General features: G+C 41.8%; 1 protein-coding gene across 2 annotated transcripts in view; it reads left to right on the top strand.

Annotated features, from left to right (window-relative positions):
• Positions 1-3,762: 3,762 nt before the first annotated feature.
• Positions 3,763-17,265, top strand: part of LOC137279146 (kin of IRRE-like protein 2) — a 51,381-nt gene continuing 37,878 nt past the window's right edge. The window contains exon 1 of one of the 2 annotated variants that reach the window (XM_067811622.1): positions 3,763-4,033. In XM_067811622.1, the coding sequence (XP_067667723.1) occupies positions 3,976-4,033 (58 nt within the window). In that variant the 5' untranslated portion in view covers positions 3,763-3,975. The remainder of the gene's footprint in view (positions 4,034-17,265) is intronic. The other variant, XM_067811623.1, reaches the window with a different exon arrangement.

Below are 17,265 nucleotides of genomic sequence, written 5' to 3'. Positions count from 1 at the left end.
CTACCCTTATCTGACAGATCAAGGAAACAGTAATAGCATACACACATGAACTGATGGAAAAGATGTATTTCTAATTGACTTTGTGATCCGCTCCCTCATCAGTAACAAAAACTACCAGATAGACAGACACACGTAAACACAGGTAAGCTGTCAGGCGGGCTGGTCCAGTCATAATCTCTCCCCGAATAACGCCAGCTTGGCACCGAGGCCAATGTTAGGTTTGTGTCAATGTGTTGGTCACGCATCACAGCTATTGTACCAGTCGGGACTGAAATTTTCACGGCCAACAAAGCAATGATTCATGGAATATTTTCAGGTGCCAAATTACTTGAAGGAAATTATACTCCAGTGACCAGACCAACGAAACACGATGACTCATGTTTCCTGTCATTACGTAACAACATGTGAATCTGTTATGCTTGTTTCATCATTTCCAAATTAATCTCATTTTGTTCTCGTCAAAATGCAGAGTTTCTGTCCTAAACTGTGATTTAAATTGTACCTTTTAATACACACGAGCACAGAACATGACTCTCTCACATATCTACTCACAACGTATTGAACCTGGCACAAAGCGTAAAACATATTTTCATGTCTGTATTTAAAGGCGTGCGTGCATGTGTGCGGATTGAACGACCTACCATCAAACATTTGGGGCAGCCTACGGTGATAGCTAGTCAACAGATATGTTTCCGAACAAATAAATACACCTACATTGACAGGAAGTCCTTCACCAGTGCGGGAAAGTAATAACAGTAGTTTTCGGCATAGCCGACTAAGTCTCAGCAGATGTCTTTCATTATCGAGCATAGACGTTCGATATAACAGACTTCGCCTTACCCCTGATCACAGGTGTTCGATACAAGCACTACAAGCACTCTCATGACATTCCAGTGATAAATGTCTGCGTAAGGTTGGGAATGTTGGAAAGGTTGGTAATGTGGGGAGGTTGGGAATGAGGGAAATGTTGGGAAGGTTTGGAAGACTGGGAATGTTGGAGAGGCTGGGAATGTTGGGAAGGCTGGGAATGTTGGAAAGGTTCGGAATGTTCGGAAGGCTGAGAATGTTGGAAATGTTGGAAATGTTGGAAAGGTTGGAAATGCTGGGGATGTTAGGAAGGCTGGGAATGTTGAGAATGGAAGTAAGTGGTGGTTGATGGAATGAATGCCACCACGAGCAGGATCCACCGTGAGTGACTTAACAGACTCTGAGGAAACTTGCACTTGAAGTAAGATTGTTCAGATTCCTGGGTGTTGCAGCTCTTGTCAGTTGGAGTACCAAAGACGAGAGCTTTGAACCACCAAATGAATACTATATGTACCGACTTGGAGGAGTCCTGTTTTAACAAGTTCCGTGTTAACGAGGAATGTGCATGGGTATTTTGTCCTACTGTTATGCATACAAGGATGTCCGTACTAAGGGGGTTGCACTGTACGTACATGTACATGTAATTTGATACTGTACCTACCAGTGTAACTTGATACAGTTTATCAACACCCAGGTAGCAGCAACTTCAACTACTGACATCCATCAGAACTATGAAGTACGCCTCGTTTGTGTGATATTGTTGCTCATAATCTACGATAGGAAACGAAACACGCTTCTCCAATTTGTCACGTGATGCTTTCAAAGTGCTTCATTAGGTCATATGTATTGCCGCCATAACGTTACAACATGAATGGGTTTATAACGAACCTGTTCGTTTTGTTTCTGTGAGAACTTCAAGTCAGCCATAACGTTCTTACAATCGGCCTTCAAGACCTCTGACGACAATCAAACAACCCTTACAAGCGGATACGCCTGCATTATCTACGTAATTTTATGACACATTCTCCATGTCCATGAATAACAATAAACGTTTCAAGACTCAGGTTATGTAACCATACACCTGATCCGGTACCCTGATACTGCCGACTACCTTCACTGCCACAGGTGGCAGCCAGCAAGGTTATGTCATTTACTGCGCTTGCCCGGGTTCAAGTATGATCATTGTGCAGGTTGTGGAAATGTCCCGGGTGTGGTCACAGTCGTATTTTCATCATGGACGAGCGTTGTTGAAATGTTAAAGTCGTTGTTGAAATGTTAAAGTTTATAGTGCGTGTGCCAACGTGGCATCAGCCGCCGGAGGAGGTAAAACTGGCGGGTCCTTTATGCTTTGGAACATACTATATTGAGGTTGTTGAGTAAGGAGCAATCAAACACAAACGTACGAGAGAGAGAGAGAGAGAGAGAGAGAGCGAGAGAGCGAGAGAGCGAGAGAGCGAGAGAGCGATATGATATAATCCTAGAGTAACCCTATAGTCAGCCTCTGAATATATAATATTCTGATACAACTTTTACATTAAAAAGGGGTCCCAGTGAGAAGGGAGACATAGAACCTGAGGAAATCTAGCTTCATTTAGGGATTTAGGATTGCAGAAATGGCTGGGCAGAGAGGGAAATAATGTGGCTGAGAGACTGTGAGATAACCTACGTCGATGTGAACGGTCGGGGATTCGTGTCGTATTACAGCGCGAGTTGAGTTTTCGCTGATCTTTTCACTCGCCCCGCTCCACCGTCCCTCCCACAACGAAAGCGTAGCTTCTACTTAAAACATGTATACAATCTGTTTACGCACTCTTAAAATACATTTGTATGGATAAGAATTATTTACACTTGTGTATGGAAACTGCTTGTCAACGAACTAGTTAACGTAACTCAAGTATATAAATATCGACTCCAAACGTTTGTTTGAACAAGCGAACTGTGTGAACTCGGGTACACGACACCAAGCTCAATATCGTGAATAATCGAGAATCCCAGAAATGCGCAATCACGACAGGCGATATGGCGTCTTTGTTCAACGTTCAACAATGTAAAGTGGCAAGTGGCTAAACAGCAGAAAAGAAATATTCTGATGTGTGGGATGTTCAATTGTTGCGTTTATATTTCATTAATAGGCTAATACATTAAACATTGGGCTGCTCTTCCTCTGGCGTATAACAATAGCAGATACACCGAGGCAGAGGCGGGAGTGGTTGAGTGAGCAATCGTTGGGATACAGCCATCAATTCATATGTATCAAGTAACCATGGCGATTCGATTCCGGCGTGATCAGTTCAAATTCAGTTCGGTTAAATCATACTGCGGTGTAGCCTTGACAAAACAGCGGAGAAACGGCGGTGTTTCACACGTCACATATTAACTTTTAGAAAAGTTCAACGGAACATCGATCTGGACGACTAAACCTCGGATCGTGCGCTGTCTTCCGTTAGTTAGCCATTCCGAGTGTTGCAACACGAATACATGTGTCATGCAGCATGGTCGATTTCACTCGTCAGGCTTCTGATTGGCTCGGAACTCCTCAACACATTAATCAATTCCTCACAGACACGTGCTCGCTAGCGGTTCTTTAGTAAAGAAGACTTTGTGTTGTGTATGAGGGTGTATACTAGCTCTCCAAGAATGTCATTTCGCACAATAAACTCTATCCGCATAGCATTGGTGAGAAAAGCGAGGCGACACAGTTATCGTTGAGCTTCTGAATGTACGCTGCCAATCCCGTCACCTCGCGATGCGAGCGCTCTATTCAAGTCATTTGAGATAGTCTATTGGGGGAGTTCAGACACTAGTAAGCTGTGCTCGCCGTGAAATGGCTGCTTGTATATTTGACCACGCGGATGTATCGCTTATGGATATTACACAACTCACGAAACCTCACGGAAATTACCGCAGTGGAAAATTGACTTAATCACTGTTGGCATTAAGTGGATACGAGCCCGCAGAAGGAGGGAAACCAACGCTAGATTACCCACCGATATCTAGCCGAGTCGGCGGTGCACGTGAAACAGACAGGCGAACGGCGTGCAATTGTCATGGAGCGATTTAACTTGGAAAACACGTACCACAGGGATTGTTTGTGAAATCTACATGTTGTGGAACGGGCCTGCTATGGAACCTTAATGGTGTTATATTCTGTGGTTGTCCGTTTCAGTCATGGAGTACCACGTGGATGTACTGCTTCTCATATCGTTCATATCGGAAACTATAACAGGTGAGGCATATGTGTTGAAGACTGTCACTGCTAGTTAACGTTCGTGTCAATTACACCACATGTTCCAACTACCCGTCATGTCTGTCACTGCACACTGGCTGAAACTTATTTCACTTTCAGCGCTTGATTGATAGGTGTATTATCAGGCATGTTCGCTCTACAGGCAGTTGAGGCGATATAGATGAAGCTTTACAAAGACATGCTGCTTGTTAACGAGATCTGACATCATGCTGCCTGTGGGATGACAGTTTGAATTATCTTAATATTATAGAAAATTGACTGACAGATGCACGCATCGGAAGTGCTTTCCATTTAGTATGTCTGTAGCTGGCAGGTAGACGCTCGGGGATAATCCCCACGTTACAGACGTACATATAAGAACCGGAATGTTGACGTGTTTCAGTCACCCTCGTGTGTCGTCCTTTTGTTCATATATGTTGGTGGGTCTACACAAAAACAGACACAGAGACACTCAGAGAGACACAAACACAGACACAATGATCCTGAGAAGATAAAGCATAGCTGAGATTAACGGCGTTCATTTTGATAACAAGAAAGTAGGCTTTTTTTTAGAATTAATCGAACAAAACCAAGTGGTTTTCGATGACGTTTTATCATATACTTGTAATGGCACTGTCCATATTGACGTTACGTCTTTTAATATTGTCTAACGGAAATAATGTTTGTCAGCAGCATTTTAGGGGTGTAGATTTTCAACTGTCGCTCAATTAGAGATATTCAGCGAGGTTCTGTACATTCTACTGTATTGAAAACATTCAGTATGGCGTGGCCGACCCCCGTAAGGGTCATCTACAGAAAACATCCCCAAAACATATGGATACAGTTGTCACAGCGTGGGAACGATCTCAGATTACAGAAAACATTCTTTTCTCTAATTTCTCCATTTGTAAACTTGCGAGGGTGTAACATGTGCCCTGTATTGTTATGTATGGAGTTCAAAAGGCAGGATCGAAGTGGTTCAACTCACCGGTTTAATATGTATATGGACACTAGTCACTGGGTGTTATCGATTTAGTTTTAGTCGCTGGAATTTAGATATAGTAAAGAGTTGAGTTTTATGTGATATATAATACAAGGGATCCCAAATGAACACCACTCTGAGCAACAAAAACATTTCTTGTTTCTGATATGTTTGTTTCTTGCTCCTCGTCACAGATTTCTTAGGGGCAATGGTAAAGGTGATGTTATTTAGAGTATGTTACATTTTCCAATGATTTGTCACTCCTTCGTCCAGGCAAACAAGACGCTTCCTGTCCAAATTTATAGCGTGCCACAGGATCCGCTGGTAGTAGGTTCGATCCCAGATGTTTCAGCAATGGGTCAGGCACTGTGGGTTGCATGGTTTCAATCCCCATTTGTAACGTGCATCGGTTGGGGGTTACCTCCCACCTGACGCGGTTCGTCCTGACGGGGATATTGTTGAAATCGGCATTAATCCAACTTTCTCTGTTGACGTAACGTCATCAATGTGTAGCGTGACGCCGACAGTTTATATGTCTTATTGGCAGCAATACACTGTGGAATTCAAAGGTAAAGCGCTGTTCGTGTAGCGATAATGTGTCCTGCCACACAGAAACAGCCAATATATTGAGCTGGGTATGTGCGAGATTGACACTTGGCTGTTGACACGTCTAACCGTTCCTTTCAACATGGCATTTTGCGATACTGGTTTCTTTCAGTCAAGCTAGGTATTCCTGGGTATCGATGCCCTCAGCTTGAATGAAACACCCAGTATAAATATGGTGTACTGCTTGCCCATTGATCGCTATCCTGTCATATAAAAGGCAAACATACATTGTTTGATAGCTTGCTACACCAACACACATATACCACCCATCAAACGTACAGACGCACTAGTGTAGTGTAGCCACTTATTTCAGGCAAATGTTCCAACTAGATGTTGCAAAATAATTCATACTGTTTAACGGTACTGTTTATACATGAAGTGATCTATTGCAAAACAGATTCGTAACGTTAAAGGGATTATTGACATGCATTCAATAAATGATTGAAAATTTCGAATTTATCACAACTAAACACCAACACGCAGCTGTTAACGTGCACGGTATTTGCACATGTGTTTCAGCAATTTGCTGCATGGTCCTTGTGCAGTTAATCTGCATATGGTTTGCAGTTGTTTCCCCCACGTTAGTGGAGTAATGTAGCTTAATTGTAACCATACATACATACATACATACATACATACATACATACATACATACATACATACATACATACATACATACATACATACATACATACATACATACATACATACATACATACATAATATATTGTGAGTATTTTAAGTGAGTCTAAACTTGTGATGACTAGTATATGTCGGTCTGGGTGTTTTTTCCATGGCAAATCTATGTTCCTGCTTTTTGTCCTTGCATATTTCGATAACACATTCCAAGATGGGTTACGTTGATTTATATGGAGAGAAAACACTGTTACGTTAGGACTGCAACTGGTATTGTGTATTTGTCAACTGGGCGGTGGTTAGGGGTGCCTGACCTTCCAAGGCTAAAAAGCATGGCGGAACGTGTAGTCAGAGGGTATATGCATTATCGTCACGTGCTTAATTGTTTCGAAATGATTAACAGCGATAATTACGTGAGAAAATGTAACTGAATCTGAATGAGGACCGATTCCTAGATTACAGCGCTAATGACACAGCGTGAAGAAGCCAGCCAGCATCAGTTCCTCATAGGCGGTTTATTACCACTCATAACTGTGTGATACCGATTCAGAGCGAGGATGGAAAACAGCCCGTTTATCTAAATATAGAACATCCTTTAGTTTCATTTACACATGACATGTTCCTTAGCTGAAATATGCATGATTGGCTATGACCAGCAACGATACACAAAGGCACATATAGTTACACTGCTGCTGAAGAATGATTGTGTGATACAGGTTGCTGTACGATGTACGCTCCTACACAGCAATTCGTACTTTTGAGTGCCCATTGACAAACGGTGACACTGACGCATGCCCCAGTCACTGTTATTGAGTATTAAAGTGTGTTAATTGGTACACAACGTTATAGTCCTAGGCCAAATGCTACAAAAGTCCCTATCTTTTAGGATCCCTCAGCAGCAGTAAACGTGTTATTCAGTAGTTAGTATGACACCTCCCACCCTCCAAAAATTCTTGTTGATGTGGAACTAGCTACAGGAGGTATCAGGTTACTAAAAACTAACTGGGTTCCGTCCACTGTTGAAACAGTGTCCACATGTTCATATACAAACTGCTTGAGAATTGATCACATTGTCTAATGTGTTGTGACAAGCACTGGTGTTCAACATGGTCAAGATATGCAGCATGGGTGATAAGGCTGGGTGTATCATATTACCTGATTTTCATGATATCTCTACATTTGGCCTAGGAGTAGTTAAAAGGGTATGCTGACGCGATGTGGGTTTTGAAAATTTATTGAAGTCATTAATATTTGCTTCCTATTCCTTTGTGTTGAAACATAACCCTTCAGGAAAATATGTTGCGTGCACTTGGTGGTTCTGTTTTGAAAACACGATATATGCACAGCTATATCAACACATGCAGGGGTTCATTGGATATGGTGTATTGACCGACATTGGCAGCAGCTGCAGCGACGAGGGCATCCGCTGTATCTATACACATAGCTTGTACGAGCATCTGATGAAGTCGCATAGTATAGGCGATTATAACACAATACAAATACATCGGCAACTGCCCCTGACTGGGTGTTGGCGTTCACTCACGTCCATCCCGGTTTGATTGACTGATGTTTACAATGGATGTGTTTTACTACTGCTAATCTCCCACCACATAATCTAAACATGACACACGCTGTCGAGCTTCTGTTGTCAGATGTCATTATAGACAGTTCGACGATCTTCTTGTTCCACTGACAACCAGGATACAATTTCTATGCAAATTCCATACATAATTTTGACAAGATCAACTCAAGCTAACGTAACGCTGAATATCATGACACGGTGGTTATTGTAGTAGTAAAATATGAACACATAGCCCTACAAATGTTTTTCTGTAATAGCAATCACTTGTTTCTAAATGTGGCCAAACCAGTAATGATTTGACACTGCAGATTCACAAATAGCTGGAAGTTAGTGGACAATGGAAGTGGCTCCAAGAAAGTTAAATACAAATCAGCTCCAGTCTAGTAACAGTGAAGAGCAAAGTTGTTTAAGGCGCCTTTAACATGAATGTTGGTGGCTTTACCAGTGTATACAATATTTGAACAAGGTTCGTTAGTGCAGGACCACCGCATTTTCCCAAATTAAGCATTTTGGGCCTCGTTTCGCAAAACTCTCGTAAGCCTAAGATCTCGTAACATTTCTCGTAGCATTTGCACCTCCTATGTTACAGTATACCAGGTACTAAAGTTACGAGAAAAGCTACGAGATCTTAGGATTACGAGAGTTTTGTGAAACGGGCCCCTGTTCACGGCCACAAGGTCATACAAACAGATGTATTTGCCTATGTGTATGGACTCATTGTTTCCAACGTAAGTATGTATGTCTGTATGTGTGTCTGTATGTGTGTGTGTGTGTGTGTGTGTGTATAAGCGCTTCGAGCGTAGTACTAAGCCTGCATTAATTGTAGTCATAAACGTTACGATCGCTATGCTACGACTGTCGTTAGTCAACGTACAAACGTTATGATAATTCTGCTAAAACTGTAGTAAGTCTATATGTAAACCTTACGATCGTTGTGCTAAGCCTGTAGTGCGTCTACATACAAACCTTACGATGGTTGTGCTAAGACTGTAGTAAGTCTGTATGTCACCATTACAATGGAGGTAGCTTAATGAGGACCTTGAAACGAGTCCAGGAAGTCCACCAGTGACAGACATGCTCTCCTGCGGTCGTCCAGTCGCCATCATCGCTGGCATCAACCGTGAGCAGCGCTGTTTACTGGGAAAGACACGTGTCCCTCCATGATAGCCATAGGCGAGTATACAGAAGACAGCATGATGGTTTTCACCATACTCCGGTATTGAGGGTGATTCCCTTAAAACCTGGGTTGGTATAAGTACCTCAAGGACATGATCGCATGTTGATGTAGGGGATCACACGTCAGATAGACACCGGGTATGTATATGACTGACATCACATGTGATACTACTCATGACGACCATGCGTCAGGAACACAACTTACGTCTTCAACGTGGTCACGTGGTCCATTTAGGTATTTAGCAAACCTGAAATCGGAATATAGAATGGCCGTCTTTTTCTCCTGCCTGGCTCTATCGAACATGTCTGGGATCATCTGGGGCGCCGTGTTTAGTCTCCTGTACATAATCTAGGGACTGCGAACAACCCCGGGACGAGATACCACACACCGTGATGGGGAACCTGGAACACGAGAGCTAGGTGCACATAGGGAATCGGAAGTAGGGATGCGTGCACCAGATACTGACTTTATATACGTTCTCAGTGTTACACCTGTTAATGTGAACACGATAGTACTTTGTATCCACGGAACACTTCCCAGCATTGGAGATCTGTTACCTATTATCATTTTGTAATTTGTGTTACATTTTGAAATGAATGACGGTTCAGCAAGGTTCACTTTTGCACATCATGCATACACATACACTTGCATATATGTATACTATGCAATGTGTTCAACATGTGTATCATTGAGTGTATCACGTGCACCACAGTTAATCAATATATATGAGGTTACAGTCTGTACTACGCCCTTTCCAATGTTGCTGGGAGTTAACATGGAGTTCATACAAGACGACAGCTGCGGGTTGCGGCACACTCGTTACTATGCAATACAAGGCCTCATTTACTGTAGATGTACCATTTATACGGTGGTATTTGTTACTACTGAGGAAGTAATAAGGCGCCGAGTACATGTTCTGCTCAACTATTAATACACATTTATGCCACATGCTGCTATAACGAATGAAAAAATTAAAGGAACATCAAGCAGGGGAGCATGTTTCTTAGGCTGTGTTTGACTTCAATGTACTAAACTTTCACTTTGTGTCTTATCAACGTGGTACATCTTCATTGAACTAAACTTTGATCTACAATCCGTGTCTTTTATCGTCGGTGTACATTGCATGTACTCGGCATGGTCGGGATAGTGAGCCTCTCGGTATTACGGCTATCAGTAGCATAATCAAAGAACGCGATCTAGTTGTTCAAAAATGCATGGAGCAGAAGATTTTGCTTTCGGAATATTTTGCTGAGTGTGTTTCTTTAATTCATTTCAGTGACAATGCACTTTTCAAACAGGATTTAACTGCTTACAAAGTATTCTGATTATCATTAAGCAAATCCGACATGCGCAATATGATATGTTAGATTGAGATGTATTGACTAAACTGTTGACTATTCAGTTGCGTTCACCTTTCGTTATATCTTTTCATCATTCAGATTCTAGATCTGAAAAGAATCGACGGTGTAGACAAATGTGTATATCCAACAAAATTCAACAATGAGTCGGACAATGTGGACAAATGTGTACACCCACAACAACACATTGATATCATTGTATCATGTTTTTACATCCACATATCACCCAACAATCAGTTATGTTGCCAGATATGTACACCCACAACAACACCTTGATATCATTGTATCATGTTTTTATATCCACCTATCATCCAACAATCAGACATGTGGACAAATCTCCATCTCTTCTTAACATTCGTACTTCAGTCAGGTGTCTTCTTCTTTTCATGTGTAAACAACACCCAAACATCAGTCACGTTGCCAAATATTTGTTTCTGTTCCAAAAGAGGCGTTAAAGATTATCATTTCCATCGAAACACAGACATTGCATCTTAGCCTTCTGCGTGAAATGAACGTGGCCAACGACTCTCCGTGGATGCCACGTCTCTGGTATATAGTCCTGATTTATATCTTGTGTCTTTGCCAGACACGCTGTAACGTCTTCATGGGTATATCGAGGAGCGATTGTTATGTATTCATATTTTAGACAACACGAGAGTTGCAGGCTCATGCATTGTTTCCGTTCATCATTATGAGGAAAGGTTTTGCCGATGATGGTTCTCGGCATGTATATCTGCAGAAAGAAATCAAAGCATATGTACACAGTAATACTGGCTCGGCAACCAGTTGTGCTACCTTGTCAATTAACACGAAGGAAAATGTTCAGCCTTGCACCAAGGTTAGACTGAATGATAAGCCCATGCATGTATCGTGGCCTCGTTCACGTCTAGACCGGCGAACAGTTTCACACCTGTCTTTACTGGGGGACAAACAATTCGTTCTTAAGTCTTTATATAGCATTTAGAAATACACGCGAAGGGGAGATTTTATGGATGTCAACTTCTGGTTCTCATTGTTCATGTAATTTAGAAGTGAATGTAACTGATATCATTGTATAAGGGTCGTGTTCAGACATATTGTGCGGCATGAATGGTTGCACTGTTGTTCTGGGGATATATATACACCTGGAAATTAATCAAGCAACACCCCAATTTTTTCTATTGGAGCAACTTTGAAGTGTTCTGACAATCAAAATATGCCGGGTTGATATAGTTTGACACTTTTTTATTCAACAGACGATCTCTGACAAACAACTTAAAGGGAAAAAGTATCAAGACTTTGCTTTATTGCAACGAAATCCAAATTCTTAAAACTGTCTTAAATTCATGAAAAAATGGACACAATTTACTATTCATTCACAGACGTTGTTGTCAGGTGTATTAACACAAATGTCACATGGAAAGAAAGAACAGTCATCTGAGAGTCTGCACACCGACTTTCATCAATATCTAGTGTGTCCTCCCTGCGCACGCACCACCGATTCCAGACGCCTCCTCATTCCTTGGATGAGTCTCCGGATCTGATTCTGGGGGATCCTGTTCCACTCCTCATGCAGGGCAGCCGTCAATTCGTTGAGATTATGGACTGGTGGGTCTCTCTGCCTCACACGACGGCCAATAAAGTCCCACAAATGTTCAATGGGGTTGAGGTCAGGGCTCATGGCAGGCCATGGAATTCTGTCAATTGCATTTTGCCGCAAAAAATCATTTACAGCATGCGCCCTGTGAGGTCTAGCATTGTCGTCCATAAATATGGGTCTCGTTGCCAGAGGATGGTTCTCAAAATGAGGTACCACAGCCCTGTCAAGAACCTCCTGTTGGTAACGAACACCGTTAAGGTTGCCACGGATGGTAATGATATCCAACTTGCAGTTCATGGAAATGCACCCCCATACCATAACGGAACCTCCCCCAAAGGCCACAGTCTCCTGGATGTTCCGTGGAGCCATTGCTGTGTTCCTCTGCCTCCAGACCCGAGTACGACCGTCCACCATGTGCAGCAAGAACCGGCTCTCATCTGAGAAATGGACCTTCCTCCAAGAGGCAATGTTCCAGTGCAAACGGTCATTACACCAGGCCAGTCGGGCTGCCTTATGGGCTGGAGACAGTCTGGGTCGCTTGATTGGCCTCCTTGCCCGGTATCCTGCAGCTTTCAGACGATTCCGAACAGTCCTGTTCGAGATGGGTCTCCCTGGAAGCCACTCCTGTCTCAACCGAGAGCTCGAGTCGAAGGACCTGCGCCGTACAAGTCTCAGTAAAGCTCTGTCCTCCCGGACTGTGGTCTTCCTGGGTCTTCCTGGTCTAGGCAGGTCTTTAACTTCATTAGTGGCCCGGTATTTTTTCAAAAGTTTTGAAATTATGGAATGATGTCGTCCGATTTGAGTCCCGATTTGTCTTAGAGACATACCAGCATTCCTCATGCCGATTATTTGCCAACGAGTGGCCTCTGATAATTTCCTACGTGCCATGACATTGAAATGAATGAAAAACCGAATGCAATCGACAACCTGCGCTTGTAAACACCCCAGGGAAAAAGTGCATTTTTCGAAAGTTGAGGTTAAAGCAATGCACGTGCGCTGTGCAAGCTTCACGCGCGTCATATCAACCCATGAAAAGCTCATGCTGTATGTCAATACATCAAAATTGAATAATCAATCATCAAAATTACTTCGTTAAACTTTGTTAAGTTTTTATGTGTCTTTGAATTTGGTGTTGCTTAATTAATTTCCATATGTATAGTACTGTGGGCTGCTAGATCATACTCACACACATCGTATCACATGCATCTCAGGCATATTGTGTAGTTCGGATTCAGTATGCGATACAAACATGTTCCTGAGCACTTGAGCATTGTGTCATACTGACCAGCTGACCAACTCTCAGTCGGGGCGCGGAGTTGGAAGCACACACTACTCAGTAACCGAGTAACCAGATTTAATGAAGCAGGCGTTAATAACACGCACCTCGTCATCGCACTGTAAACTTCTAGCTGAGCATGGCGATTGCAGTGGTCACCAAAATGACCAGGCTGAAGCGAAGGAGGACACAACCTTCACTATTCGCTGACTCGTGTCATATGTATATATATATATATATATATATATATATATATGTGTGTGTGTGTGTGTGTGTGTGTGTGTGTGTGTGTGTGTGTGTGTGTGTGTGTGTGTGTGTGTGTGTGTGTGTGTGTGTGTGTGTGTGTACTGGACACAATATTTAGGGATGTATGTATTTTGAAATCATTAATAGTAATAGTGATATATTTATTTATTGACAGAATGACAAGCAACATCCGTAACTTATTTGTTTCATATCTCTCTCTCTCTCTCTCTCTCTCTATCTATCTATCTATCTATCTACATACACACATATATGTATATATGTAGATAGATAGATAGATAGATAGACATATTCATCTCAATATATTCATCTATCTCTCTCTCTCTCTCTCTCTATATATATATATATATATATTCATGACCTAAACATGGACCAGAAAATGAGATAGGCATTATATCGGAGGCAAGAATATATATGTGTGTGTGTGTGTGTGTGTGTGTGTGTGTGTGTGTGTGTGTGTGTGTGTGTGTGTGTGTGTGTGTGTGTGTGTGTGTGTGTGTGTGTGTGTGTGTGTGTGTGTGTGTGTGTGTGTGTGTACTGGACACAATATTTAGGGATGTATGTATTTTGAAATCATTAATAGTAATAGTGATATATTTATTTATTGACAGAATGACAAGCAACATCCGTAACTTATTTGTTTCATATCTCTCTCTCTCTCTCTCTCTCTCTCTCTCTATCTATCTATCTATCTATCTATCTACATACACACATATATGTATATATGTAGATAGATAGATAGATAGATAGATAGACATATTCATCTCAATATATTCATCTATCTCTCTCTCTCTCTATATATATATATATATATATATATATTCATGACCTAAACATGGACCAGAAAATGAGATAGGCATTATATCGGAGGCAAGAATATATATGTGTGTGTGTGTGTGTGTCTGTCTGTCTGTGTGTGTGTCTCTGTGTGTGTGTGTGTGTGTATGTGTGTATTGGTGAGTATATGTAGGCTGGGACGTCTGTCTTCGTTATCTTGTAAGTCTTATACAAAATAGACCCCTTTCTTGTCTCCGTTATAATGCCCATTTCATTTTCTGGTCCAGGTTTATGTCATGAAAATCTTTACAACTTCATGACGTAACATCGTAGACATGCACATCCAAACGAGTCCACTTTTTTTCTGCTGTCCAAGTCTGTGATCTTGAATTGTACTTGTTTACATCACCGGGAAATCGTGTGTGTTTCTTAATCTCTCTCAGTCACAGAGCTGCATTACCAGCCCTTCCGCCAATGTTGAAGCCCGTTAACGTCCTTCAGACGTCTAGTATCTTCTAAAAAGCTCTGAATCTCACTGTTTCAGTCAAGTGGAACTGTTTGTTACTACATGTAATATATATAAGCAGAGATTAAGCGTTACTGTGTGTGCGTGCGTGCGTGCGCTTGTCTCTCTCTCTCTCTCTCTCTCTGTGTGTGTGGGGGGGGGGGGGGAGTGATTGTATTTCTGTAACTCCCTCAATGCATGCACTGAAGTTGTTGTTTCTGAACGGCTATGGGAATACTACCCCCTAATTAGCTCCTTTACATGACTGAAGAATGGACAATGATCTTCCGACATATGTTGCCCGTTAGATATTCGTTGGTATTCTGGCATTTAACAGTTTGCCAATATATTCGACAAGTCGAGTGTCATTACATGATAAATAGATTACGATAGAAGGCCTCGATGGCGTTTCCTAGCACGTCCGTCATAGAGTTAAGATAAACAAGGTAATTATCTACCTTTAAAGTCTGTTCTCTTCAGACACTGGAGTGTCAAATGTTCTCCCGTCCCTTAAGATACCTATTTGCTGTTTGTTCACTAGATTAACCGATCTCTGTCAATCCTAGATCATTCAAACTGTCAATAGCGGCTGTTTGGTGGTCGCTGCAAATTGCACACTAATCTACGGTGGTAATTTTGCCTGCCATCTAAATTCGTCCACATATTTGTCTTGTAGATAGCACTATTAGTATCTCCTCAGAGCGCAGTGCTGGCGTAGATCTATTTTAAGTGGAATCAAGTCAGATCAGCTGGGTGGGGAGTAAAAGTCAACACTAAACATTCTTGTACGGAATGTAATAAGGAGCGAACCTGGATTGGGAAGGTAGATAGATCTGCATGTATGCATGTGTCATGGCAAACCGTCTACTGAATGCTCAACTGCTATAACCTTTTCCCACCTTAAGATCTGTTTTGCTTTCAAGCAAACTGCTTGGTATGTAGGCGAATGGGTTTACTGGTATCACCTTGCACGTGGTCGGGGCTCTTCGATAACCGCGCGGTAAGAAGTTTCCACTCTCTGATTTGTTGGCCCTGCTCAGTCATATGATATCTGGATAAGTCTCCCGACATGTTCCGTGGTACCCTCGCTGAGTAAATAGGTAGAGTGGTACAGCGTCGGATCCTGATAAGCGCTTACACCAAGAAGTTAATAGCTTTTGGAACTATTTTCACTCATACCACGTCGATTGAATGTGACTAGTAAGAAACATGTCTATGATGTTAAATATAACTTTTCATTACCAGCTGGAATGTTCACTTGAAATATGTCTACACGCATCTATTATATCAATTATATCATTGAAATAAAACTATTTCTTTGGTATGTTTCGAGTGTCAGCAGTTATATGCTATGTCTTATACATCCACTTGTGGTTTTATTCATTCATTTATTCATTCATTCATGCATTTTCAGACAGTAACACACAAGCTTTGGAGAATATAAAGACGGGCAGTTGTTCAATGAAATGACTAAACTAGGAACATTGCATCAATAATAATGTATCACTTTAAATACTTTAATGTTTTACTGTGACTGTACGTCGTTATCCACATAACATCTGTCTCTTTTTGACCATGAACACGATAAAATCTGGGTCTTATAACATAATAGTAATGTGGCCTGTCAGGGTATATCTTTATAAACTTGAACAAATGTGTGTTGCCATGAACAACTGCCTGCTGTAAAATGATTGTCAAAATTGATGGTGTACAGTGATGCATCTACCTTCTTGAAAACCATCAAAATCAAGAATGCCACTTCATGCAAGTACACGTGCGTTCAGGGGTGGTTTTAAAGAGAAATGGTGGTGCATTCATCAGATGTCTGTGTTTGAAAAGTTTGTTAATACGTATATTTCCTATCTAAATTGAAATTTTAGGTTCCGCTACGTATTGGTAAAGTATAGTTACAACTACATATTGCCTCATGAAGTACACCATCGTAGCGGCCAGTCTGTGATGTCTGCTGAGAGGATATTTCACATACGGTTTAATGGCATAATGTTCTTTCAACAACTGCCGATTATGTATCTGTATATCCGCTTTGCTGACTAAAGGACTGGTATTGTGAACATGAGACAGAACCATGAAGGCGTCGGTCACTGGCATATTTGGTCTTACATGGGACTGATTGTGTTCATACTAATAGAGCCTTGACGGTGACAGTCTGTGGTATATCTTTCTTATGTTGCTCTGATTGTGTTGACGCATCAAAGCCTTGAAGGTGTCGGCCGCTGTAATATCTGGTCTGTCGCCGGACTGATTGTATTCATCCATCAAAGCCTTGAAGGTGCCGGTCTCTGGTATATCTGGTCTTATGTGGCACTGATTGTGTTGACGCATCAGAACCTTGAAGGTGTCGGCCGCTGTAATATCTGGTCTGTCGCCGGACTGATTGTATTCATCCATCAAAGCCTTGAAGGTGTCGGTCTCTGGTATATCTGGTCTTATGTGGCACTGATGTGTTGACGCATCAGAGCCTTGAAGGTG

This window comes from Haliotis asinina, chromosome 3, assembly GCF_037392515.1.
Source record: "Haliotis asinina isolate JCU_RB_2024 chromosome 3, JCU_Hal_asi_v2, whole genome shotgun sequence".
Taxonomy (NCBI): domain Eukaryota; kingdom Metazoa; phylum Mollusca; class Gastropoda; order Lepetellida; family Haliotidae; genus Haliotis; species Haliotis asinina.
This window is presented reverse-complemented; position numbering and strand designations above follow the sequence as displayed.